At 41.8% G+C, this 26849-nt stretch overlaps 2 protein-coding genes across 5 annotated transcripts in view; one reads left to right on the top strand and one right to left on the bottom strand.

The window, feature by feature from the left end:
- Window positions 1–19462, bottom strand: part of SRPK1 (SRSF protein kinase 1) — a 38583-nt gene extending 19121 nt beyond the window's left edge. The window contains exons 1-5 of one of the 3 annotated variants that reach the window (XM_089514789.1): window positions 19144–19462; window positions 18664–18724; window positions 4940–5058; window positions 762–870; window positions 311–398 (exon numbers count right to left, since the gene is read on the bottom strand). In XM_089514789.1, coding sequence (XP_089370915.1) covers window positions 311–398; window positions 762–870; window positions 4940–5058; window positions 18664–18724; window positions 19144–19447 — 681 coding nt within the window. In that variant the 5' untranslated portion in view covers window positions 19448–19462. Of the gene's footprint in view, window positions 1–310; window positions 399–761; window positions 871–4939; window positions 5059–18663; window positions 18725–19143 lie in introns of those variants that run through there. The other 2 variants (XM_089514788.1, XM_089514790.1) reach the window with 2 other exon arrangements.
- A 3816-nt stretch (window positions 19463–23278) lies between these two features.
- Window positions 23279–26849, top strand: part of MAPK14 (mitogen-activated protein kinase 14) — a 62197-nt gene continuing 58626 nt past the window's right edge. For both annotated transcript variants that reach the window (XM_089514787.1, XM_089514786.1), the window contains exon 1: window positions 23279–23589. In XM_089514787.1, coding sequence (XP_089370913.1) covers window positions 23474–23589 — 116 coding nt within the window. In that variant the 5' untranslated portion in view covers window positions 23279–23473. The remainder of the gene's footprint in view (window positions 23590–26849) is intronic.

Genomic DNA, 26849 nt, shown 5'->3' with positions numbered 1-26849 from the left:
TTTCAGATTTCCCCATTCAGTTGGGAGAGCAGTTAATGTCTCTCTTGCGCCAAACAGAAAGAGTCCTGGGTGACTGATTACTTTAAAACAAAGAGTCCCTCTCCTGCCCACTGTCTGGAGAGTGAAGGATGAAGCAAAAGATGAAACACTGAAGCATAAAGCCTCCAAGTTTTACCCTCAACGTATCCACAGATCGTGACAAAATCCATAATTTTGGCCCCAAAACCTGCCCTCGACTTATACAGGAGGTCAACGTATAGTTGAGTATATATGGTAACATTTGAAATAACCACTGCTTGTGCATACTTACAGACTTCAGCAGCTTGATTTCATCTAATGCTGTTTCTGTGTAGTGTTCTGCACTCTTTACAACTTTCATTGCCACAAGCCTCTTCCCCCTAAACAGGTACAAAATTGTTTTGTGGACTCAAACAATAACAACATATAATGTAAGAACTGAATGTTAGACACTTTCTTTGGGAAAATATACAAGCAAGTTCTAGGTCAACTTTTGAAGAAATAGTGGTACCTAGAGTTTATTAAAAAATGAAATTAAAGAAATTATATGCATTGATGACTGAGTAAATTTGATTATATAACTTGAACATAATACTGTTCCCATTCTATTATAAAATGCATGAGATAATTGCTTTGGATATGAAAACAAGTAGGATTTTGATGACAAAGAGTCTCATGTCCTTAAGTCCCAAACAGTATCCTGAGTGATTAGAAGCAATTCCATCCAAAGTGCAATGACTTACTGGATGTCCCAAGATAACCACACTGTAGAAAAGTGTCCCCATCCCAGCTTCCGGATCACATGGTACCTTCCGTTGAATAAATCTCCTATTTTTACAAGATGATAGCCCCCTAAGAAATGGGAAAAGAATTATTCTATTAGAAATCACAGTGATGTTGAAGAACTCACAGGTTCTACTCATCTAATCATTCTTTTCATTTTTAAGTTCCAAAAAGAACAGTTTGACAGTATGACTTTATTGACAGAGTCATGTAATTTCTTCATTTTGAAATCATTCTAGTAACCTTCAATAGCTTACCAAATAAGAAAAGCATCAGAATATAGAATAGGTGGTATATATCCTTTCTCAATTTCTGAAGGGCTAACAGCTCTATAAAATGCTATGCCTCTCCTTAGATGGTTGGAAAGAGCATAGGTCGAGTGGTAAAGCTATCTGTAAGTGGGACTGACCTACTAAGAAGGCTCATCTGTTGTTTTATCTAACATTATAAGTAATAAAACCACCCACAAACCTAGTACAAATGGAATTCCAACTGCTAGATTAGCAGAGTATTATGCAAGTATATTTTGCATTATAGTAGTGGTGGAGACATAGTTTACCATACCAGTAACTATAGCTGATATGGCATTCCTCTGTTCTCTATAGGGACAAGAATGTTAATATGATATATCATTCATGTGAGTATGACATGTCATCTGCTGCCCAAACAGGCATACACCGATACATCTTTTAACTGTAACTTCAACTGGAAAAGGCTATTGTATCTGTAAAGTCCACTCACAAGAGTCAGAAGGCTAGGTGGTTATTCTGAAAATTTCTCCACAAGATGCTAAAGCACAGTCATGTCACAAAAGAACATCAGCCTAGGAGGATCTAAAAGGTTCCCATAACAGACATAAGCATCAGGGGGGAAAATGCTTTGTTGGGTAATGTGCTTAGTATTGAGAACAGACTAGAAATGTGGTAGTTTTTTTTCTATTTTGTACATAACTGGACACTCGTTTGTGAAAAAATCAATACTAAAGCACACAGTCAATCCCTACCCCTGATCCAATGCCTTGTTTAATATTTATAGAAATTAAGGTTAACACATGGTTGGAGGAGTTGCTATGGAACTCTGAATATAAACACATATTCCCTTGATAATTATTTCTGCATTAAAAATTACAGGTATACTTCAGTTAACAAAGTAGATGTGCTCCTCAGCATTACTTCTTTAACAGAAAATTTGGTACCAGAGGTAAAAGCAACATGCAAATAACAGAGATAGATTCCTATGCCACAAAAATGAAGCACAGTTCAACATGTTTCAACGAATCTTTTAGACAAAACAGTGTACACATGTGAAATAAAACAACCAGATTTGAATAAGCAAACATTCTGAACATTATTGAAATTTGAAGCCTTCTTCCAAAAGGCACGCAAGACTTTTTCTTTCATCAGCTTGCTCTTTTCTTGATTTCTATTTTGGTGGCCAAACTTCCAAATCTATGGTTTTTTTAAAACAACAACAACAACATGCTGGGGTAGCTGGAGTGACAGTCTTGTCTACTCTGCCATTTTCTGTTTTACTATATGAACATGTTCAGTAAAGGACTCTGGAGGTAGCTGCTGTTTACATTGTCTGTTGTAGACAGACACACATAGCTTCTTAGCATTGGCTAGAGTAGAATCCCACTCTTTCCCAGCTCAAACTTTACTACACATATGCTTTGCATACAGCCTGACATTGAAAGTCTGTTTTTCTCCAGTCCTCCTTCACCATTCATCCAATGCAAATGCTGCTAAACAAAACTTCCAGCTACACAGAAGGTAAAAAGAGAAGTAGGGCTGGGCAGAATAAAAAGATTTTGTAAAAAGAAGCTTTACTGTCAGACGTATAGTTGAGTAACACATGTAAATGCACTCTGGAGATATCTCATAAACCACTATCTGGAACCTTTTGTCCAGTTCTCATATTACCTTTATGTACAGTTCTCACCAATGTGTGAAATAGTTCATACATCACTCAAAATCACCCCTTCACATATGCAAGCAACCAACTGTTCCCACAAAGTGTGGAATTTTGAATGATGGTTGCTGTCAAGTCATAGAATCATAGAGTTGGAAGAGACCACAAGGGCCATCCAGTCCAACCCTCAGCCATGCAGGAAATCACAATCACAAATAATTAATATGAAAATTAGACTTAAGAGACAGTTATACAGTCATATGTCTGATATCTCGCTAACTTCATGTTTGGGGCCTGCCACTATACACAGTACGCCCGCTTTATATGTGGACTTGAGCGTATGCGCTCAAGCCGCAGGGAGTGTGCAGGGTGCAACGGGTGGCACACGCGCACCACCACACACATGAGCCCCATTCAAATGAATGGGCTCGAGCATAGGTGGAATTCACCTTATGCAGGGGGTCCCGAACGGATCCCCCACGTAAGACAAGGGTCCACTGTACAAAAAATAATAATGAGCAACTGTGTTTCTCCTTGTGAATAAGAACTGGTATAAAATGAGACGTATCTTCTCTACACAAAAGCGTCAGATGACCAATTTAAGATAGGAACTAATGCCAGAGTGGAAACATGTTGGATTCTAGATACTGTTGACTTCCAACTCACACCAGCTTCAACTGACATAGAAAATGATCATGGATAATGGTAGCCATAGTCCACCTTCTTTGCAGGGATATCATACTTGCAAGAGCTCACCTGCCAAAGGTAGGGAGTGAGGGGGTAGAGGATCTTAATTTCACACAACAAAAACAGGCAAAGAAAACATTGAACAGAAGATTTTATTTAGGGGAGAAAAAATCCAACTTCCTATTTTACCACCCTTCCAAATGAGCATACATTTTGTAAGCTACTTGTATCTTCCAGTTACCACACAATGCACAAAACAAGAGTATCACAAAGAAACTGCTTTATGTAAGGAGAATGGAGTAATCCATTCCAGAACTATGGCTCTGACAAGAGAATGTCTCAGGAACAGATTATACAGTGGGCTATTGACATCCGCAGGGGTTTGGTGCCAGGACCCACCATGGATACCAAAATCTGTGAATGCTCAAGTCCTATTAAATACAATGGCATAGTAAAACGGTGTCCCTTATATAAAAGGGCAAAATCAAGGTTTACTTTTTGGAATTTATATGTTTTTAAAAATATTTTCCAACTGTGGATACTTGAATCCGTGGATTAAAAATCCATGGATACAGAGGGATTATTGTAAATCTACATTCACCCTTCCAATACTTTCTGATACATCCTTTAAAATCCACAGCTCGCTCACTAAACTCGTTATACTGTTTAAAAGGGGGAGGGGGGAAATCCAACCAAATTTACCAAATAGATTTATGTGTTAAATAGAACTTCTTCCCCAGGTGCCATTTTTTTCTACTACATTTCTTCAAATATGAAAACATTAAGAGGGCATGTTTTTAATGAAATCCTTTCTCTGACTACTGCATCTGGTAACCACACCTTTATGACTCACAAAAGCAGCACATCAATTCTGGTCACTCAGCTACATGATACACCTACACTCTTCATGGTAATATTGCACTGTGCATCCAGGATAGAAATGGAGCAGATGAATTTAACTCTCAGTCCTTCTGAAACTAGCCTCACTGTTTCTATGCTGGACACACAGATGGTTAAATGATAAACAAGGACTTGTTTGGAGGTTCTAGCAGGCGAGCGCAGCTATCGTATACCCTTGACTGAAGAACGGTACACTCCTTCTATCTGGGATGGTCGTCCTCTTCCACCGAGCGCACAGCTTCGGGAGGGACGCACATGGAGCGGTGAGGGAGGAAGGGGACACCCGCCTAGCCAGCCAGATCAGCTGAATCAACCCTGGCGATCAATGGGGTGACAGATGTCGCAGCCAGATCACCCTCACATAAACAAGAATACTGAAAAACACATGAGCCAAAATATATTCCTTCTTATAAAGATTTTTAATTCAAGGTAAATCTTGTTTGGTAGATCAGTAGCCCTGATATAAAAACGAATTTGTCTTTCCAACTGTACTATAAACTGCATAAACAAGATTCCATTTCCATATACAAAGTGAGTTAATTTGCTAGCCTACACAGTAGAAGTTCCACAAAGGTTTACAGCCTTAATTACTGGTCTCAAAAGAGGACATTAAAACTGTAAAAACAGTGACTTCACTCACCTTTACAATAATCATTGGGATCCTCCTGCTCATCATCATCTGATCCCAGGATTTCCTCTTCTTGTTCAGGCTGATCATTCTCTGAAAGGGCAGCAGGTCCTCGATGTTGTGTTTCAGGCCTGGAAGACATAACGGATTTATAAATTAAAACTTATTGCATGCAAATACTTGAAGCGGGGGAAAGAGAGTGAGAAAGAGCAAGAGAGAAAATGAACACATGTCAAAACAAAAATGCTTTTTGAGGATGGATACTGATAGATAAGAACAAATTCTCATTTTAAAAAAATCAAACCTTGAAATGCAGACGTATCATTTCTGTCAGAAATTACAATGGTTTTAAATTGGGCAGAACACACTACCTGACCAAAAATATGTCAGACTCATGATCAAAAGGGTGGTACAGTGAATTTCATATTTACAGTAAACCTTACACTCATCCCTTCTGATGGATAAATATTCAGAATTGCTTCTCATGAAGTTCCTTGAAAGCATTCCATTCCACCAAACCAACATTCAATCATTCCTTCACTAGAGATGGAGTATATGGGTTACATCACTGACTCCTTCATGGTCCTGAGAGCTGTTTGCTGATAATGGGAGGGAGGAACCTCTGGATTAGGAGTAATAAAAATGGCTCACATAATTCTGGCAATGCAAGCTGCTTGATGGTGGATTCAATGTAGATTGCAAATCCTGGAATTCTTTATTTTGGTACTCACAGCTCCTTTGATGGCTGTCTGGCTGAATGAGTGAACAGGGGAGGTCAATGCTTCCTTATAACAAGGCAGAGTTCCAATTTGCCTACAGGAGGCAGTTGTTAGGCCATTGTTGGGAAACAAACCAATCCCAAACCAGCTCTGAATCTCTCCACATAATTATCTATAATGGACAATTTATAGGCCAGTGTCTAACAGACCATTTTTAGGCAAGGTGTGTTGTGGCCTCAGCTCCAGGAGTTTCTGGATGAGATGGATTATACAGATCCAATTCAATCTGGCTCCAGGCCTGGTTATGGAGCACAGACAGCTTTAGTCACCTTGGTGGATGATCTACACAGGGAACTGGACAAGGGGAGTGTCTCTGTTGGTTCTGCTTGGCCTCTTGGCAGCTTTCTATACCACTGACCATGGTATCCTTCAGGGCTGCTTCCCTGGGATGGGACTTGGAAGACACTGTCTTACAGTGGCTTCATTCCTTCCAGAGGGTCGAACCCAAAAGATGGCACGGGGGGGGGGGGGGGGAGACTCCCGTTCGACCCCTTGGCCATTTATCTGTGGGATCCCCACACTATTCAACGTCTACATGAAACCACTCAGAGAGATCATCTGGAGTTTTGGGGTGCAATGCTATCAATCTGAGACTGACACCCAATTCTACTACTCCTTTCAAACCCAATCCAAGTAGGCTGGTTTTAAATCAGTGTCTGCCATCAGTAATGGACTAGATGAAAGTAAATAATAATAATTAATAATTTGTTTTATTTATATACCACTATTCCAAAGATCATAGCGGTGAACAGCAAGTAAGCTAATTAGCAAGTAAGCTATTTTGCCCCCAACAGTCTGGGTACTCATTTTAGCGACCTCGGAAGGATGCAAGCCTGAGTCGAGCTTGGGCCCTTTTGCTGGTCTTGAACTCACAACCTTGTGGTTTTTGAGTGAATGGCTGCAGTACAGGCATTTAACCACTGTGCCACCAGGGCTCCTTTAGCCCTGAATAGACTGAAACTTAACAAGACATAGGTACTCCTGTTCAACCAAAAGGGAACAGGGATTTGGCATATGTTAGAAGGGGGTTACACTTTCCCTGAAGATGCAGATTCAAGCTATGAACCCAGAAGCCCAGGTTTCTGTGGCAGTCAGGAATGCTTTTGCACATTTAAAAGTTTGTGTGCCAACTGCACCTGTTTCTTGAGACATCAGATCTAGCCATGCGTCAGTTCCATCTCATTTGGTTTACTGTAACATGCTCTACAGAGGGATGCATCTGAAGAGTGTTTGGAAACTTCAGCTACCAACAAGAACTGCAGATAGAATGTTAACTGGTTCACGCTACAGGAGTCACACTACTCCCATGTTATGACAGCTCCACTGACTGCCAAATTCTTTCTGAGAACAATACAAAGTGCTGGTTATGACCTATAAAGCCTTATGTGACTTAGGTCCAAATTATCTGGTAGACTGTATATAAGTCTATCTAGGTCCTGAGATCATCAGGACAGGCCCTTCTCTCAGTCTCGCCATCATCACAGCATGACTGGTGAGGAGGCAAGAAAGGGCCTTCTTGGCAGCTACCCTTAGACTATAGAACTGCCTTCCAAGGGAGACCGGAGTGGCACTCTTCCTGCTGTCCTTCTGTCATCGGGCTAAAACCTTTTTATTCCAACAGGCTTTTAAAACATGGTTTTATAAAAAAAATGGGCTAGGAAATGCAGTACTATCTTAAAGTGAACTGTTTTTAATAGTTTTTAAATGCCAATTTCACCCTAGGAATGACTTATTTTGCAGCCGATTAAAGGAGGTTTTCAATCTAGATAGTGATGAAATTGAAATAGTTAAGGAATTCCCGTACCTCTAATCAAACACTGACCAGAATGGTGACAGCAGTCAAGAAATAAAAAGACTAGGAATGGGAAAGGCAGATATGAAAGAACTAGAAAAGATCCTGAAGAGTAAAGCCATACAAATCAGCACTGAAGTCAGAATCGTTCAGGCCACTGTATTCCCCATTACCATGTATGGATGTGAGAGCTGAACAATGAAGGAAGCAGTCAGAAAGAAAATCAACTCATTTGAAATGTGTTTCTGGAGAAGAGTACTTAGGATACCATGGACAGTCAAAAAGACAAACAAATGGGTCCTTGAACAGATCAGACCAGAGCTCTCCTTGGAAGCCAAGATTATCAAGCTGAAGCTATCATACTCTGGCCACATAATGAGAAGGCAGGGATCACTAGAAAAAAACAATAATGCTAGGAAAGGTAAGAGGGTAGAAGAAGGAGGGGAAGACCACAGGCCAGATGGATGGACTCAATCAGGGGGTTTCCAAGCATGGGCTTGCAGGACCTGAGCAGAACAGTGGATGATATGGATAATTGTAGATGTCTTGTCCTCAGGGTCGCCATGAGTCAGAATTGACTTGCGGGCAGCTAACAACAACAAAAGAGGGGTTTGCAGCAATGGCTCCCCCCCCCCCCGGTCTCCTTTCCTGCCAACAGTCTCCTCCAGTCCACGGTGCATGTGGTCCAGAAGTGGCTTCTCCCTGTAGCTCACATGCCCACTCCCTCACCTGTCCAGTTGCTTTCCCTCTTGTTGGCTGGCTGTTTGCCTCACTCAGCAAGCCAGCCAGTGAGAGGGAAAGTGAGTGAACGAGCAAGGGAGCAGGCAGGCAAGCAGCGGGCAGAACCCGCTTTGGTTGCAGACTGCACACACCATGAGCTGGAGGGGGCTCTTGGTGGGAAAGGAGACAGAGAAGAGGAGGAGGGCAAGGAGGATGAGTTGCTGCCACTGCCAGCCTAATCCTACAATGACTGCTACAAACATCTCCTTTAGTGTTGTCATTCTTTCCTTCCCTCTCCTCAAGAGGAGGATGATGACACTGAAGGAAATTTCTGCAGCAGTATTATCATCCTAGGAGGCAGAGAGGGGAAGGCTTGGAAACTGGCGATGGAGGTGAGGCGGCCTGAGAGTGAGGAGAGGCATTATGGTGCCAAGGCGGTAAAGAGAGGTACAGGCTGAGGTTGTTGGTGGAAAAGGAGACAAAGAGGAGGAGGTGGGTGAGGAGAAGGACAATGAAACTAAAGGAGATTTTCCCAACAGTGTCTTCATCCTAGAAGGTGGCAGGGGAAGGCTTGGAGACTGGCAGCGGAAGCAGATACGAACTAGTGAATAATAAAATCCACAGAGGTAAAACCCATGAAAGCATAGAGACAACTGTAATAACACCTTTCAATTCACTTATTTTACTGCAAATAAGTATATGCACTGTAGCTTTACAAACAACTCAGTGTACTTTGAAAGAACATAAAACTCATTTTTGGAAGAACCTGAAAATTAACATTCCATGTGGAACATCTGACCATTTTTATAAATTGTATGTTTTTGACAATCTTTTTTAAATTTGTAAGCCATTTTGATTCCCAGTCTGGAAAAAGGGTGGGAAATAATAATAATAATAATAATAATAATAATAATAATAATTTACTATTAGGTCCATCTAGCCTGTCTACACAAATTGACAGCCAGTGCTCTCCCACAGTTTCATACAGGATCCTTTCCTAGTCTTACTTGGAGACTGAAGCTGACACCTTCTGCGTGAAAACCACAAGCTCTACTGCTGAGCTATGCACTCAACTGTTGCCATTTAATAAAGGTGAATAAATAAAGGCACTATTTTATTAAAAAAATGGTTGAGCTCACCTTGAAGGATAGTGCTTCAGTAACTGTTGTCAGTTTTAATCTGATATAACACAGTAACTCATACTATAAATTATAAATTACCAACAAAAACAAGCTCAATTTAGTCATTCTTGTGACTTACTGAAAAATTGTCCTTTTAAAAAAAATAATGTGCAGTCATTCTTTAAAATAATTAATATAGTCTTTTGTGAAAAGTTTCACAATGTAACTGTGAAATAGAACTATTCTAAGGCTTGGTGAAGGGCTATTTAAACCTTAAGAAAACCTTGATGCAAAGAGAGTACACACAGGAATAAACAAAAAGCCAAATTTATGAAGTAGTATAGCTTAATAGGAATTTTGACAGCTGCAGGCAATGAAAAAACATTAAAATGCTAATCAATAAATCCCAAACCTAGAGAGGAAACAATCAATATGATCCATCTAAAAACCACACCCAGCAGAGGAAAGCTATTTTTATTAATTACGTCATAAATACTGGAACACTGTATCACTATTATATACTTCAATTAGAAAATGCTTTAGGGGATGGACAAAAAATGGATTGCACTGAGTCGTGGTGGTAATGATCTGGTCACCATACTGTTTGAAATGCTACAGATAGTGAGCCATCACTTGTCTCTTCTACAAGCATAATATTCCTGCAGCAAGGAAGTTACTAGAAGGCTTTTCACAACTGCCCTGGTCCTTCTTCTAAATCAAATCAAAATGTCATATTACTAGTGGATATTATAAATATGCTGGAGCCCTAAATCTTTGAAATTAAGCATTTCAGGATTCCATAACCTAAAACATGATTGAACCATTATTTGTCAGACAGTATACATGACTAAGACGGACTGTAAAGACAATACCCTTTTCAGAAAAAATGTGTAATTTTGAAAATGTTCAGTATTCTCCTTCTAGCTGCTTCTGCCCCACCTTCCTAAAAGCCCCTTCAATCTTTATAGGTATCACATAGAACTGCAAAGCATGCCTATACTAAACAATGCTATGCCTGTAGTATACAAATACTTTAGAATCAAGCAGTGTAAAAAATTGATGAATTCAAATAAATTGTTAATCAAAAGACAGAGAAAGCATCTTCTGTTCATTTTGTCCATTCAAACAATTCCAAAGCCAGTTTATAAGGAGAAACAAAAGGGTGGTGGTGCAAGAATTCTAGAGAATGCATTTCAACAGAGGCAGGTGGCTATCTGAATTGTTACACTGTTATAAAGACATCAAATCCTAACAAGAAGCCTTGACAGCAGTCTTTTTCATGCATCAGAACATTTCAAACCATCCTCTTGACAAGCACCTCAGTATTTTCAACATCCCTAACTTCACTGGATGTGTTCTCAAGCATCTGGTAAAGATTACGTATCAGGGTACGGTGAGTTTTCAGGCAGATTTGTGTGCTTTCATGTAATTTAGGAAAGTCCTCACTGAGGAAATCAAACTCCCCTTTCCTCCCCAACAAAACTGCAATAAATGGAAAGAAGAGAAAGCCTTACCTGCATGAAGCATGGACTCCCATTGATAAAGATATCTCTGAAGATGGGCCAACCGTTTTCGAAAGAGCCATCAAAAAACAAACGGCCCACAGGTTCAGGGAACATAAATGGCAAGTAGGATGCTGGCTGTCCCTGAACAGAGCAAAGCTTTGTGCAGAAGCAAAAGAAAAGGAATTTGCCTCCACCACCTAGCTGCAGATGCACAACACTGCAATGCAGGTAAATGGCTTGCAGCAACACTGGAGAGGTTTGATCTCAGCTAATTTGCTTGCTGCAACATTTATTCACACTCTGGAATGACCAAAGATTCTCTACAATTCTGATATTTTTCAAATTCTAAAGTCTTTCCATACATACAAACTGTTGTCCAAACTTCCTTTCCCTAAACTGAAGAGCCAAGGATTTTCCTGTTCAGCCAGTCACTTCCTTCAAAGCTTCTAAGAAAGCCAGCATTAGGGCCAAGGCAGGAAAGAGATGTTGAAGTGCCAGATCTCACAGTATCAGATGCAAATTTGTAGATATCAATGATGTCTCTAGCTCTGCTTCAAGTAACTCAATGGAAAATGACGATTACTACTTTTTTGGAAACTCATTCCCAAGTAAGAGAAGCTTCTCAATCCCACAAGTTCACAACAGCCAGAAAGTGGAGAACTGCAGAAACAAGTGCCAATATAAAAATAAGAATGCAGTAAGATAAATGAAACCACACAGTCTGAATAACTGTGGTAAGTGGGTTCTCCTGCAAACAAACTCTGGTTCTAATATGCACTTCTTATTCAAGAAAGGATAACTCACTTGCCTGAGGATGTCTGGTCAGATACAACAAGGCACACACTGTCTGTGTCTCCACTGGCACTACTCATCAAGATGAAGACTCTTTCAAGCATGTGAATTCGCCTGGCTTTGATTTTATGTAGTTAGCCATTTCACACAGCTCCTTTTAGTTCCTCCTCTCAAACATACCTCATTGCAAGAAAGAACTATAACCAACTGTTTGAGGCACCATATTGAAACTTTTTACTGCTAGATCTAAATTAAACAAATAACAAATGGTTAACCACAAATAGCTTCTACTGTGCTTTGGGTGAGCATGGAGTATGCAGAAATGAAGAAGAAAACAACTTTTTAACCATAGGAAAGAAGGAGAAATTCTTGCAGAGAACTTTTAAGGACTTTATCCTTAAAATACTAGTGTAGACATAGGATACTATTATGAAGCAATGAATCCAAATGCAAGACAATCCTTCTAGAAGGAGGTAGCACAGTGAACGCAATGCCAAAGGTATGCCATCTCTAGACCAGGACTCAAAATAGCAACCCACTGCTAACCTTTCTAAATATACTGCAACTGATTTTTCACATTTATGTAGTTACTTTTCAATATACAGGTGAAATGCAATTTGCATTGCTCCAATTTATTACATTCCAACACTTCTCAAGAAATAAATAAATGAAAGTATAACCCACAATGTATGGTTCTCTCAGCATGCCTGTGCAGTTGAGTGAAGTGGGAGAGTGAGGAACATGAGGTGAGTCAGTGAAGCTGTCTGGAGTTTTTGGTATGGAGTTTGGAGCAGGAAGAAAAGCTGGCTGAACTGTTTCTTTTACTGCCTAGAGTGGGGGAGAGGAAGAAAGAAAATGCAGTTTTGGCACTACAGGAAGGAAGGGGTTTTCTTTGCCTGCTTAAAAGGATGGGTGCGATGGGGAGGAAGATAATGGAATCCTCAGGTTTTGGTGTGGCTCAAAGGGATTTCTTTTTCTGCAAAATTCGACTTGCCACTTCATTTCCATACACAAAGGATTTTGAATTTGAATTGACATTCTCACAAACTAATGGCATATATAGGTCTGTCCCTGGCTTTCCATTCCACCAAATGCATCTGAGGAAGTAGACTTAAGTCTATGAGATCTCATGCTGCCAACTTCTTTCTTCCAGTTAGTCTCAAAGGTGCCACAAGATCTCTCTCTGTTGAGGTTAAAAGGGGAGAGGATGGACAGTATGACAGGACCTTCTTAAAGATCTTAGGTTGCTTTTACCTTTCAACCTAAAAAGGCCTCCTGTTACTAACACTTGTCCTGTTTTTATTTTATTAACACTTAAGGGCTAGGGTCCCAAGTATCCCCATAAACCAGTTCAATGTTTATTTTTCTTACAGTTTATAGTAATCACTTCAATCAGAGTAAAAGGCAGTAAAAAAATGGGCTAAAAATGCTGATTATAACATACAGATGGAGTAATGGGAAAGGTCTAAAGATTTAGATATGGTCTAAAGATTTGAAATGTAATGTTATAATCTTAAAAGAGAATTTTCGTAAGTTGATGTATCAATGGTATTTAACTCCTGAAAAGTTGTCTAAACTGTAGGGTATTGATTTTACGTTGGAAATGTAAGTACTAAATGGCACTTTTTATCACATGTGGTGGACTTGTGAGAAAGCAAGAAAAAAGTGGAAGCAGATCCATTCAGAAATTTTAAAAAATAAAACTACAGTTACAACCAGAAAGGTTTTTACTGGGATTGCTAGATGATCAAACAGAACATTCTTACAATAAATGATTGCGGCAGTGAGGCTGTTATATGTTCGGAAATGGAAGAACACTAAAACACAATGTAATCGGATAATGAAACTGATAGAATTAGCAGAAATCGACAAATTATCTACTTTGTTAAGAGAGAAATTTTAAAGAAAGACTTGGAACCGCTTATTGTATCAACAGAAAGACAAAGTTTTAATTATGGGTTTTGAAAATTAATAGTATTAATGTAGATGTAGCAGCATGAAATATTGATACACAAGAGAATTATAATTTTATATAATCTATAACCATTGGTAGGAAAGATGGAGGTCATTTTTTTCTTTAGTAGTTTCTTTCCTTTTTTCTTTGTATGGTTAATCTGTACTATTTTATTGTAGATTTTTCTTTAATTCTTAATAAAAAAGATTTAAAAACTAGAAATTCTACCGTTATTTGGCATGCATGAAGGTGTTGCTAACAGGAGCAGGGAAATGTTCCCATGTTGAACAACATAGCCAACAATAACCACATTGTACATAAACTACTATCTCTTCTCTGGACACGGGTGGGCAATTATGCTGAGATAGGAGTTGCATTCTGGGGGCTATATAATGGGTCTGGCAAAGTACTTGTGGCCTGCAGGCTGCACTTTACCCATCCTCTGCTAGAGCAATATGCAATCTAAGAGAGTGCCAAAAAGCAAGGGCATGAGTGTTGAACATTAGGATAGGGGTGGGATTAGTTGTTTTGTTTCATAAAAATAAACACAGTAGGGTTTGCTAAAAGAAAAGAGAAGTTTACTGATTTTGCCTAAAGCCAAGTTAACAGTAAACATGTGAAGTGACAAGACACATTTGCAGAATTATAGTATTTAGTTGCAGGATACCACCATACTGAAAGAAAGAAAAGCAATATACTGGGACCCTCCTGTATATTCTCCTGTAGTGCAGAACTAGGTACCACCCTGCAGAGAAGCTGGCAAAAACACAAGACATACAGAAAGCAAAGGTAGAATTACTGGGAGAACCAGATTCTTCACAAGCCATTTTCATAATAAAGGTTTTCACAGAATTATTCTGGGGTTTCCTCTACCCCTTCATTAGTGAGGACTGGGATGTTGCATTTTTAATTGTGTATCTTCAAATTCTGTTCTTGGTTGTCAAAGAATCTCTGGATGTTACTGGAATGGGAGAAGATACCAACAAAAGCAGCACTCAGATCCCATTGCCAGGTAAATAAAGGTTGTCCTCTATCATAACTCAAAACTGTTCCCCAGATTATTACTAAACCCCAAAGATGATTACCAAACCTCAACTGTTGTTCCTTCTCCACAATTTACAATATACATCTGCCAGTCCACTTTGTAATCTCCCCCAGTGCCTCTAATTCAATTTATAGATTTAGTAGCAAAGCCTTTTTTGAAACTGAAAACTGTCCATTTATGTCCCACAGATTCATTCCTAAACTCTCAAGAAGCTGAAACATTTTAACCACCTTTGTTGTTTTGGTGTGCTTTTAAGGATAAGCTCTTTAATTAGGAATATATTTAACAGTTACCATGCCATGCAATCCCACTTCTCTTCTATCCCTCATAAGAAACCTTTAAGTACACAGGCTTCCAAGTATCAAGTGGTTAGTGGGTTTGAGAAATATGGCATCTGACAAGGTCTTGGTTAAAAGCTTGGTTGTATGCTTTTAACCAAGACCTTGTCAGATGCCATATGTTTTCGCAACTTGCCAATAACCATTTGACTGGTTATGAAAATTGCCTTCATGTAGAAAAGCTTGACAAAAGTTTATTCTTTTCTTTTTGGAAAAAGATGACTAATTCTTAGTGTGTGAGGGCAAGCAGATTAGAAATATTCCATATATGGTTTTGCATGCTTAAGGACAATATTTAAATATTTCTATGGACCTCATCCCTACACTTGAGGAGGTTTTCAATAAATTGTTGATAGCTCTATATATTTACAAACACAGCCACTACTCAAAATGATTCCATAAAAAGAAGCATAGCTTAAAGTCAGTTTTCTCAAGGTATGTTTGTGCTTACTATGGACAAAAGACTATATCCACCAATTCAAGACAGGAACCACCTTTCCCAGAACAGGCAACAACTTTGACAGCAAAAATCACCCAAAGGGCTCAGAGTTATTTTTCTTCTATCACTGGACAGTTTATCGATGGGGAGAATTGGAAAGGCTATGAGGATGCAAACATAAGACTTCAATTTACCCAAATGGCTACTGTATACATTCTAAGATTGCAAAGAAATGGGGCTTTGCTGTGCCCTGGAGGATTTCATAGTCCAGGGAACAGCATGTACAGTACTGAGATCTGAGATGAATTTGAATGATACAGCAAAGCTCTGATCTCTACTGTTGCTCTTTTTACTGTTGCTACTCTGTGCTAAAAGACAGTACTACCCATCATAGATATGGAGATCTAAAACAACATATGATCATCATGGCTACTGTTGAAACGAGAGTAAACAACATTAACTATTGTCATCTTGACAAGAATGGGAACATATTTACTTATCTAAGTACTAGATTAAAAAAGATTGTTCCTGGAAAGCTGTGCCTAAATGAGAAATTACTTTGGTGGAACATATTATAAAAGTCAATCAACACAAGCTGCTATATCAATTTTGAGAATAAAGTCTTAGGCTGTATAATTTGAACTGTCAAATGTTTTCCTTTAAGGCAGGGATGGGCAAATCTGAAAAGACTGGAAGCCATTTCCATTCCTCATGCAACCATTATGGGCATTACTTGAGATGAAAAATTTGTGAAACTTTTGAAGCTAAGGGAAAATGAGGAAATATTCAGAAAAACTGAAAAAATGCAATATTGGTACCTTTTACATATTTAAAGTCACTTTGTTACTATGCATTATGCATAACCTGTCTTAGTATAAAACTACCATGTTTAATATTTCATCCATTCTCCTAAAAGAAAATATTACATATAATCTATTTTTCAAATTTTCTGAGAAAACATGGCTTAAGAAAAACATGGAGAGGGCAGGAATTAATAATTTTTTCCAGTTTCTTTCCAGGCCTTCACATCTCTAGGCATCACCAGCCATTTCCAGTTTCTCAAAACTTGTTTGGAGGCTGAAACAAGATGGAGGCACACCCCTTGTTCAAGAGGACTTGAGGCTTCCAGAGACACAATTCCCTTTTGAACACCTCCGCAACTGAAAGGCTGAGGAAATGGTATGTGATTCCATTCTTAGGATAATAAAATCACAGAGTTCGGAGAGACCACAAGTGCCATCCAGCCCAACCCCATATACTAATTTCTATTATATGAAAGAGCTGAAGAAGTTTCAAGTTCAATTTCCAAATATGATTAGCTTGCTACAAGAATGTAGCATATCTTTTAATCCATAGTGACAGTTCATTGCACAGTCTCTAAAGGGCAGACCAAGGCAGAAGCAAATATTTTGAGTTGTAGGAATCAGTGTTGGCAGAATTTGCAGGAAATGTAAAACTGGTCCAATTCCACTGATGCTCATTTTTGTAGGGGGGGCACATGAGAAATTGAAACAATGTGGGTTATTTCTGATACCATCCAGAACAGGGCAGGAGTCATCTGTTGGATTAGAACTCTGAAGAAAACTCCCTTTGGTTTTCTTCTTATATAGCCAAGCATAACTGACATAAGAAAATACGGAGACTACACATCTATTCTGAGGAACCATCAATCTGTAGTCTTCTCATCAATGAAGATAACTAAATCTGGGATAGATACAGAAAAAGGTGTTTTAAAAGATAGATTGATCAACCTAGGGAAAAACCCAAGACTAAGATAGAAGACAGAAAACTGATCAAAATTTCCATACAGAAAAAGAATGAAATTGCTGTAAAAGTTTGCTCTAGGCAAAGGCAGGCAAGAAAAATGAAGAGGGAGCAAGATGTTATCTCCTGCTTGATTCTCGACAGTGAGAGAAGCAACCTTATTGTGGGATTGCTCCTTTGCACTATCCAGAAAAAATGAAGAGGACTGGATTATCAATTCAGTCAACCCAGGCCAGCTCATAACAGCTACCCCAGAGTAATAAAGTACCTTATAATCAAGGGCAAATAAAGAGCAAGCTGTCTTCCTGTCTTTGTCAGAGATGTAAGGATCCTGTTCTGCCTATGGCTTTAAAATAGTCACCCTTGCTTGGATCCAGTTGTGTAAATCTGCTGATGGAAGAAACCAGAGGATTCTGGAAGGGACAATACCAAACGCCATCCCCATGCGGCCTCCACAAAACCTCACTATCTGTGGGGAAGGTATGGGGAGTAAGAGAAGGTCTTGATGGGAGCATGAGGGAGAATCTACTGGCTTATTGCTTTCAGCAGAGCTACTCAATAGGATTGCAGATTTCATAAAGAGAAGAGGTATGCTTTATTGTGCTAATAGGAAAATTCCTGTGCTTAGAAAATATTCCAAATAAAGAAGTGTCAAATCACTGGGAAAACTTTAATTTGTTAGCTGCCATCGATGTGGTCTGCACTGAGCGTGTAGCGTTATTTGAGACATTCAAGCAGTTTGTGTAGGTAATACAATTTGATGTTTTTAAAGAAATCAACATGTCTAGAAATAAAAGGTATGGAATACTTTATCGTCAAAGCTGTGTCTTAGTTACAGTAACAGAATGAGAACATGCTGGAAGCTACTGAAATATTTAAAGTAACTTCTGCTTCAGGGAGGTATTTCTAGTCTTTTAAGCAGGATTCTGTTACAGAGAAATCATACCTATTATTTATTTATTTGATGTATTTCCCAGCAAAGAGAGACATGAAGCATAAAACTAGCATTCTCAGAGTTTGTAGATGTAATAATAAGATAATAATAATAATAATAATAGTATATTATTCTGTTGTTGAATGGCAGGTCTCAGGGTGCCTTTTTAACTAGTGATCCACTGTCTGCTGGGAAAGCCCCTGACCCTGGGTTTTAACATGTACATTAAAATAAACAGATTAACACGCAAATCATTTCCTCTCAACCAACACTAGTCATCCCTCCATATTTGCGCCTTTGATTAATATGTTCTCTCTAGGAATATCTAGGTCCTCCAAGGCAACTCTATGGTCAACTTTAACCAAAAGTCGCACTGAAAGACCTAGAGAGGTGTCCTCTTTAGGTAAAAATGTGGTGTTTTAGGTTTGTTTTCGGTTTTTCCCCATTCACGGGGGCCCTGTGCCCCTGACCCCAGTGGATCCAGAAGGACAAGTGTAGTTGGAAAAGCCAGTTTTTGGGGGGAGGGAGGGGGCAGTGGTTGGTTCGCACTTACTTTCTCTGGGCTTTTTCTTTCTTGGCTTTGGTCCTCTTCTTCCTGGCTTGCAAGGCTAGAACTGGGGAAGACATGGACAAGAAGAAGAAGAAGAAGGAAAAAAGAGTCAATAACCTCATCCACAACAATGGGTTGCTTTGCTGAATCCACATGGGAGGAATAACCCGGTTTGGTACCGCTTTAACGCTTTGTCTGACTCCCTGCTATGGAATTCTGGGAGTTGGAGTTTGTTGTGGGGCCCAGAGCGGAGCGGAGCTCCGCTCTGGGCCCCACAACAAACTCCAACTCCCAGAATTCCATAGCCTTGAGCCAGAAAAAGCGGTACCAAACCGGGTTATTCTTCCAATGTGGATGCAGCCCTGGGAGGCCTAACGGTTAAGACTTTTAGGAACAGGACCCGACTCAGAACCCACTCCGCAAAGAATGACAAAGGCCTAGGAAGGGGAACTGCTCTCCCTGACGAAGAACGGAGGGACTCACCTTTCCGCTCCATGGCGGCCAGAGATGGAACCCCGCCTCCTCCTGCTGCTGCTCCTCCGCGCGTGCGCTCTGAAGGCGCCCCCTCCTGCGCATGCGCGGGCCGAGGGCGAGGCGGCCTGAGCGGCGTGCGCACCGCGGGGATCTTGGCCCGCCTCTGCGCGCGCCACCAGATCTCCTCGGCCCTGCTGTCGTCGCTGCCTTCGGAGCTGGGGCTGCTGCTGTTGTTGTTGTTGGCGGCGGCGGCGGAGAAAGCCACGCCCACCGGTTCTTCCGAGCGGCTGCGGCACCGCCCCCTGCTGGGCATGAGTGGCAGGACGAGAGGGAGGGGCGCGGCGTCGGGCGCCTCCCCGCCTCCCCCGGGCCTCTGTGAGGAGCGCATGCGCCTTCTCCTCCGCCTCCCTCCTCCTCCTCCTCCGCCCCCCTCAACGCTCTTCTTCCACTCAGAGGGCCTTGCGTTGGGTTTTATGGCGGGAGGGAGGACGTAAAAATTGGCGCCGCGCGCGCGTGTGTGGTAACGCGTGTGACGTCGCTGGTGCTGGCATTGTGACGTCACAGGCCAGTTTTAAAGCGCTACAGACAGGAGGGGGGACTAGCGCTGGGTCCGCACTGCGGATATAATCCGTTTTGATACCGCTTTAACGTCCACGGCGCTCCAATTCCCTCTTTTTGCCTCAATTCCCAATTGAGCAGCTTGTGACAGTATTATTTAAATATAGATTATGGTTGCATTGTTTTAGTTTGGGTAGCAATCCTACAAATTTATGAATTGATATGTGTGTGTGTGTGTTTTGTGTATCCTAACTTTTGTTGGTTAGCTTCTCTTGGTATAAGTTATGCTACACTGACTTCCCCCCTTTTCTCCTTTGGTTCACAACCTTGTGACAGCAGCCTCCTGTGAAGACCTGAAGCAAGTTAGCTCTCTGTTTGTGCAGTTGTGTGTACAACACAGATAGTGAAAAGACTGTAGTGGCTGGAAACAGCCTACAGTGTTGCCATATGGCAAAGGGGCGATTCTGGTCTCTCAAAAGCTGAGGATCAACAAATCTATACTGGCTGAGTAACAGCAGAAAGAAAGAAAGAAAGAAAGAGAGTATTGATCATAAAAATTAATCAGCTTCTACAGAACTATTGATCAAATGAGTTGCTATTAAACATCCCGTGAATGTAGGATTATCCTTATCATCACCTCACTGCCACTGAAAGTGAGAGCAGCAACTTGAGGCACTCCTCCCTAGATGCAGCAGGAAGAGTTGGAAGAGAACCCACAAATGGGCTGCAAACTCCTGCAGCATACAACAACATCCAAGTAAACCTTGTGGAGTCACTAGGGCTGGCGTCACCCAGTGTGGTAACCTCCTCCAATATCGCACCGTACACAATCCTTAGTAATGCTTTTGGTAGTAATGTTTCTCATGAATCATGATTTCCATATATACCGCTGGATGTCATGGTAACAGTTGCGACATAAACAACTAGCACAATTAAAATAATACCTTTTAAATTACAATATCCCATACACAGCCTAAATTTATTTACATGTCCACAGTTTTGTGGGGCTAAAGTGAACATTTGGTGAGATGTGATGTTTTTAAAGAATTTTTTAAAATTAAATTTAATTAAAAAACCAACAAACGGGCGCCTGGCCTTTCTCTTCCCACTGAGCCTTGTCCCATTCACACTCTCTCTCCTGCCTTTTAAAGGGATGCAGGCAAACATCCCCAGCTCCCTCAGTCATTCCTCCCTCAGTCGTTTCAGCAGCCCATAAATGTTTGGGGACCAGCAGAGTCACCTCCCATTAAGGTGTTGCATTAATATATTTTAAAATTTGGTGTGTGTTATGGGAGACTGATCAAGTGCAGACCGTCAAACGATGGCCCCATTCACACTATGGAAATAACCCGGTGTGAAACCAGGCTATTTCCCTGATGTTCACACTGGCCCTGAATGTATCCAACAGCGGGTCCCTTACCGCATCTTTTGTCAAGATCCAGAGCAATCCAGATCTTTGGTAGTCTGAGTACGAATCGATGTGGATCACGCAGATCGTTTCTGGAAATGGAGGTGCCTCCATTTTGAATTGTGTGTGTGTGAATGTCAACCAGGTTTTTAAATGCCACAGAGAGATTCAGACACATAAACTGTAGCGGGAACATCGATCCTGTATTGTGTCACTGCACAGATCTGGATCTCAGGACAAAAACGTAAGTGTGAATGAGACCTAAATCTCCAACGCTGCAAACTGTAATGCAACCTTCTGAATCTCATAACAACTCTGTAAACCCAATAATTCAATAGGAAATAATTCAAAAACCTTCAGAGATTTAGAGAAGTAGTGCAGGCACTCGTATGTCCAGCAACATCCAAATAAGCCTGGGGTTTTGGTTTCGGGGGGTTGTCCCTAGGTGGGGGTGAATCTTGTCATCAGCCTCACAAGAATGACCATTCTGGGTAAGAGTCAACCACTCATTCTCTGTGTGTTTGAAGACACAATGCAAAACACATGGGATATAGCCAAGCCACCAAATCTCAGGGTCTAAACAAGCTGTTGATCCCCAACAGCATGGAGGACTGTCCTCCCAAAGGCTGCTTGACTAGAGTCCAAAACACACTGCAGAAATAAAACACTTTGAGACTGCTTTGACTGCCCTGGCTCAGTGCTATGGAATTCTGGGAACTGTAGTTTTGTGAACATGAGTGCACTGCAGCTTTGGCTCAACTTTTGGCCTCTTAGGATGCATGCATCATTTAAAGAGCATACCTCCAAAGTGACCCAAAGCAATTTTATTTTGGCCCGGCTGTTCAGGCCCAAAATAAAATTCAATACGGAGAAATGTAAGATACTGCACTTTGGGCACAAAAATTAACTGCATAGATATAGGATGGGGGACACCTGGCTTAAGAAGACTACATGTGAAAGGGATCTGTGAGTCCAATTGAACATGAGTCAACAGTGTGATGCGGCAGCTAACAAAGCCAATGAGATTCTAGGCTGCATCAATAAAAGTATAGTGTCTAGATCAAGAGAACTAATAGTGCCACTCTGTTCTGCTTTGGTCAGGCCCCACCTGGAATATTGTGTCCAGTTCTGGGCACCACAATTCAAAAAGGATGTTGAAAAACTGGAGCCATGTGTCCAAAGGAGGGCGACTAAAATGGTGAAGGGTCTGGAATTGGAAACCATGCCTTATGAGGAAGCACTTAGGGAGCTGGGGATGTTTAGCCTGGAGCAAAGAAGGTTAAGAGGTGATGTGATAGCCCTGTTTAAATATTTGAAGGGATGCCATATTGAAGAGGGAACAAGCTTGTTTTCTGCTGCTGCAGAGAACAGGACCCAGAGCAATGGATGCAAACTGCAGGAAAAGAGATTCCACCTCAACATTAGGAGGAGTTTCCTGAGAGTAAGGGCTGTTCGACAGTGGAACACACTCCTTCCTCGGAGTGAAGTAGAGTCTCCCTCCTTGGAGTTCTTTAAGCAGAGGCTGGATGGCCATCTGTCAGGGATGCTTTGACTGAGAGTTCCTGCATGGCAGAAGGGGGTTGGAGTGGATGGTCCTTGGGGTCTCTTCCAGATTCTAAACCATTTCGAGACCTCTTTAACTGCTCTGCCTCAGGGCTAAGCAATCTTGAGAATCGTAGTGTGTTGTGGCACCAGAGCTCTCTCTGACAGAGAAGGCTAAATGCCTCACAGAACCACAATTCCCAGAATTCCCTGCACTGAGCCAGGGCAGTCAAAGCAGTCTCAAACTGGATCATTTCTAGTGTGTTTTGGACCTTTGAGGAGAAGGAGGCTTCCCCTTGCAGCCCTCAGCCACCGACCCACGTGGCCCCTAAGGAGCAGCAATAGCTGTCAGAGAGAAAGAAGCAAAGCAACACAAAAAAGCCCAAGCCCTTCCTCTTGGGGGCGCTTCAGCAAACCCCTCCCTCCCTTTCTTTCCTTTCCCCCAACTCTCGCGAGACTTCCCCGGGTTGCTTGAGATTCCATATTGGGGCATGGCTGGGAGGCTGTAATGTCTGTGTGGTGTATTTATTTATTAATTTCCCCTTCCCTTTCCCCAAAGTCTCGCGAGACTTCAGCCCTCGATTGGTCAGAGGCAGGCGGGGGGGGGGAATCTAGGAAGAGGTCGAGAGGAGGAGAAGTCAGTCACGGGCGAGTCCTCCTCGCTGCAGCTGCAGCAGAGCTAATAGGAGCCCCTTTGGCTGCAAGCTCCGGCCTCCGCAGACCACCGACTGCCCCCGCTTCCCTTCCCTTCCCTTCCTCTCTCTCTGCCGTAGGAGGAGCCAGCGGTGACTCTTCGAGGGGTCTCCCCTCCTTCCCGGCCTCGGGGTCGCCATGACCCAAGAGCGGCCCAAGTTCTACCGCCAGGAGCTGAACAAGACGGTCTGGGAGGTCCCCGAGCGCTACCAGAACCTCTCCCCCGTCGGCTCCGGCGCTTACGGCTCCGTCTGGTGAGTGGAGGGCGTTGCATAACACAAGGGCTGTCCACACTGGAGGGATAACCCGGTTTGGAACCGCTTTAACGCTTTGTCTGACTCCTTGCTATGGAATTCTGGGAGTTGGAGTTTGTTGTGGGGCCCAGAGCGGAGGTCCCACAACAAACTCCAACTCCCAGAATTCCATAGCCTTGAGCCAGAAAAGACATGACAGAAAAGGAAAAGGGAATGGTAGGCAGTGTGACAAACAGGGACCCTCAACATTAGGAGGAACTTCCTGACAGTGAGGGCTGTTCGACAGTGGAACTTACTCCTTCCTCGGAGTCTCTCTCCTTGGAGGTCTTTAAGCAGAGGCTGGATGGCCATCTGTTGGGGATGCTTTGAGTGAGAGTTCCTGCATGGCAGAACAGGGTTGGGCTGGATGGCCCTTGGGGTCTCTTCCAACTCTAGGATTCTGTCATCCAGATCACGCTCACTCACACTTGGGAAAGTGGAAGGCAGCAGGAAAAGAGCAAGACCGCATTCCAGGTGGGTTTATTCCAGCAAAGAAGCCAGAGTCCTGAATCTGCAGGACCTGAGCAGGGTGGCTGAGGAGAGGGTGACCTGGAGGTTTCTCATAGGGTTGCCATGGGTCGGACATGAAGGCAGATAACAACAACAACAATTGTTCAGGCAGGGCCACAGTTCTTTAGGTATCTCTTGTAGCTCCATGTCTCCCCCCCCCCCAGTCTGTCATTCAGAGGGTGATTATGACTGCCATGTCAGCCTTAGGAGGCAGCTCTTCTCGGCTGTCCACCCCACCTGTCAAGACGGTTAGATTTGGGCATTTCAGGTGACCTAATCCCAGCTGCTGGTACTACAAGAAATTCTCGTACATTGTAAAACGAGGAGGCTGGGTAGCGCTGGCTGCCTGTGCAGAGGTGCCTTGTGCACTGTCATTGTGTCTGCTGCAGTTCCCCATCATCTCCTGTCCACCTTCCTGACCCATTTGGTTCTGCCTTGCACACTCCCCGACTCAAGCGTCTTGCCTTTTGGTGCCTAGGTGGCAGCCCTTGGCAAAAGAGGATTGCTTAATAGTTTTTGAGATCTCAAGCCTGGGTGTCTAAAGGAGGCTTGGTGTTTAGAGCGGCGCATCAGCGTTTTATCAGCTTCAGACCTTTTCATGCCAGCTTAATACTGCGTTATTTTACTGCATGATATTGCTCACGCTGATAAGGCAGCGTATCCATCTCTCTCCACAACAGAAGCATTTCTGGCTTGCTTTATTAATTATGGCGTGCTTATCCTGGTCTGTCTCAAGGAAGCTCACAGTGGTGTATATAGTCTCCCTCCCACCCTGAACAAGTTTATGAGTAAGTTAAGTTGAAAGTAACTGGCCTAGGATCACACAGCCAGCATCATGAATGTGGCTATCCAGCCTAAGGCACACATTATGCCATTAACTGCTACACTTGCCTAGCTGCATCAAGAGCAGGATAACCCTTTCCTTAAAACCAGTGAGGGTGTGTACTGAAGAGACTGAGTAAATAGCTGGTGTGAGGTGGCATAAACTAGTAGGAGAGGAACTTGTAAGGCACATAGTAGTAATGCAGCAAGCATCATACATAGGTGTTAATGTTACCACCACTTTCTTTAGAAAAAAAGACATGTTGCATTTTCTTGGAAAAAGAAGAAAAGCTTCAAGAACCCCATTTTATCTGAATGTTGCCATGACTACAGACTGTCCTCTGTAGTGTTGTACTAAAGGTGTTCTGTTTATATGATATTGTAATTTTGTGGTGCTAGACTGAAAGTAAATAAAGTATTGGTTGCATAAAGATTTATGGTAGATCTGGCAAATCTTCAGCCTGAAAAATGCACTTGTATTAGTCAATCAGCACAGGATGACCACATGTAAAAGCAGTGCTGTTGCATAGACAGGGAGGATCAGAATATAGTCTTGTATTTTTTCACTATAATCTTGGGTCCTTTCTAGATGCTGTAGCCTTCCTTTGGACGCTTGCAGCCAGTATTGAAACACTCAGGTGACATTGTCTTGGCAAACTGCTTCTGTTGTGCAAGGATGCAAACAATACTCCAGATTGCTGGTGAATTGATTTCACAGTTCTTTCCACACTGTTTTTGAGGAGAGGATATCAGAATAATTTTTAAATACCATTTATTGCAGTTTAAGTCAAATTTGGCACAAATATGTATTTACATTGATGGAGCTAAATATAATTTGGCTATATCATTGATTGTTAGTTTTCACTAACAGATTGTTCTATATGCTCTCTAAGTTTCAGGGGCAAGTACTTATAAAAAGTATTAGTGTTGAGTTTTGCTTAGTTTTTATGGATTCTAATTGGTTTGTCACCTCTGTGAAATTTCTGTAGGACATGCGCGCACACACACACACACGTTTGCTATTGAAAAACATGGGCTCAGACTTCCATGTATATGTCTGTAGCCATACAGGTGTGTTTTTAAAAGTTGTTGTGTGCCTTCAAGTCATTTTTAACTTAGCCAACCCTAAGGCAAGACCTATCATGGGGTTTTCTTGGCAAGATTTCTTCAGAGGGAGTTTGCTTTTGCCTTCTTTTGAGGCTGGGAATGTGTGACTCGCTCAGGGTCGCCCAGTGGGTTTCTATGGGCAGAGTGGGAATTCAAACCCTTGGTCTTCACAATCGTAGTCCAACACCTAAACCACTAATATTTACTATATTAAACAAGACTGTTAGAATTCATGTTCTTCAGCTTTTCTGTAGAAATTAGCATTTCATTTATTTGCCTACTGTGCCACATAAGTACCAGTGAGTGCTGGAAGGTTCTCAGCCCTACCAAGAATGGAATGTCCTAGAGCCATGAAACTTACATGCTATTCCACATATTCACCCTAAAGTTCAATACACTTGGCCAGGAGTAGGCAACCTGCGGCCCACAGGCTGGATGCGGCCCGGCGAGGCCTTGAGACCGGCCCCAGCCCGGTCCTGCCGCCGGGGCCTTTGGTGTCTCGCGCGAGGGGCATGGTGGGGCAATTGTCTATAGAAGCCTCAGAAACATGGATTTATCTTAACATTTTTTTAAAAATCAGCAAATTTTTCCGCATGTCCTCCATTTTTTATTTAAAAAGTGCCCTCCATTTGAAAATTTTGTCCTACATTTGTCCTGGTTTATTTATTTATTTAATTTGTTAAAAATTATTTAATTATTTATTTTTTTGCTTCGGCCCCCCAGTTGTCTGAGGGACAGCAACCCGGCCCCCGGCTCAAAAGGGTTGCCTACCCCTGCACTTG

Source organism: Sceloporus occidentalis, unplaced genomic scaffold (genome assembly GCF_023333645.1).
Source record: "Sceloporus occidentalis isolate IW3139 unplaced genomic scaffold, rSceOcc1.0.p SCAF_3, whole genome shotgun sequence".
Classification (NCBI taxonomy): domain Eukaryota; kingdom Metazoa; phylum Chordata; class Lepidosauria; order Squamata; family Phrynosomatidae; genus Sceloporus; species Sceloporus occidentalis.
The sequence above is the reverse complement of the archived record's forward strand: the minus strand, read 5'-3'. Positions and strand labels throughout refer to the sequence as shown.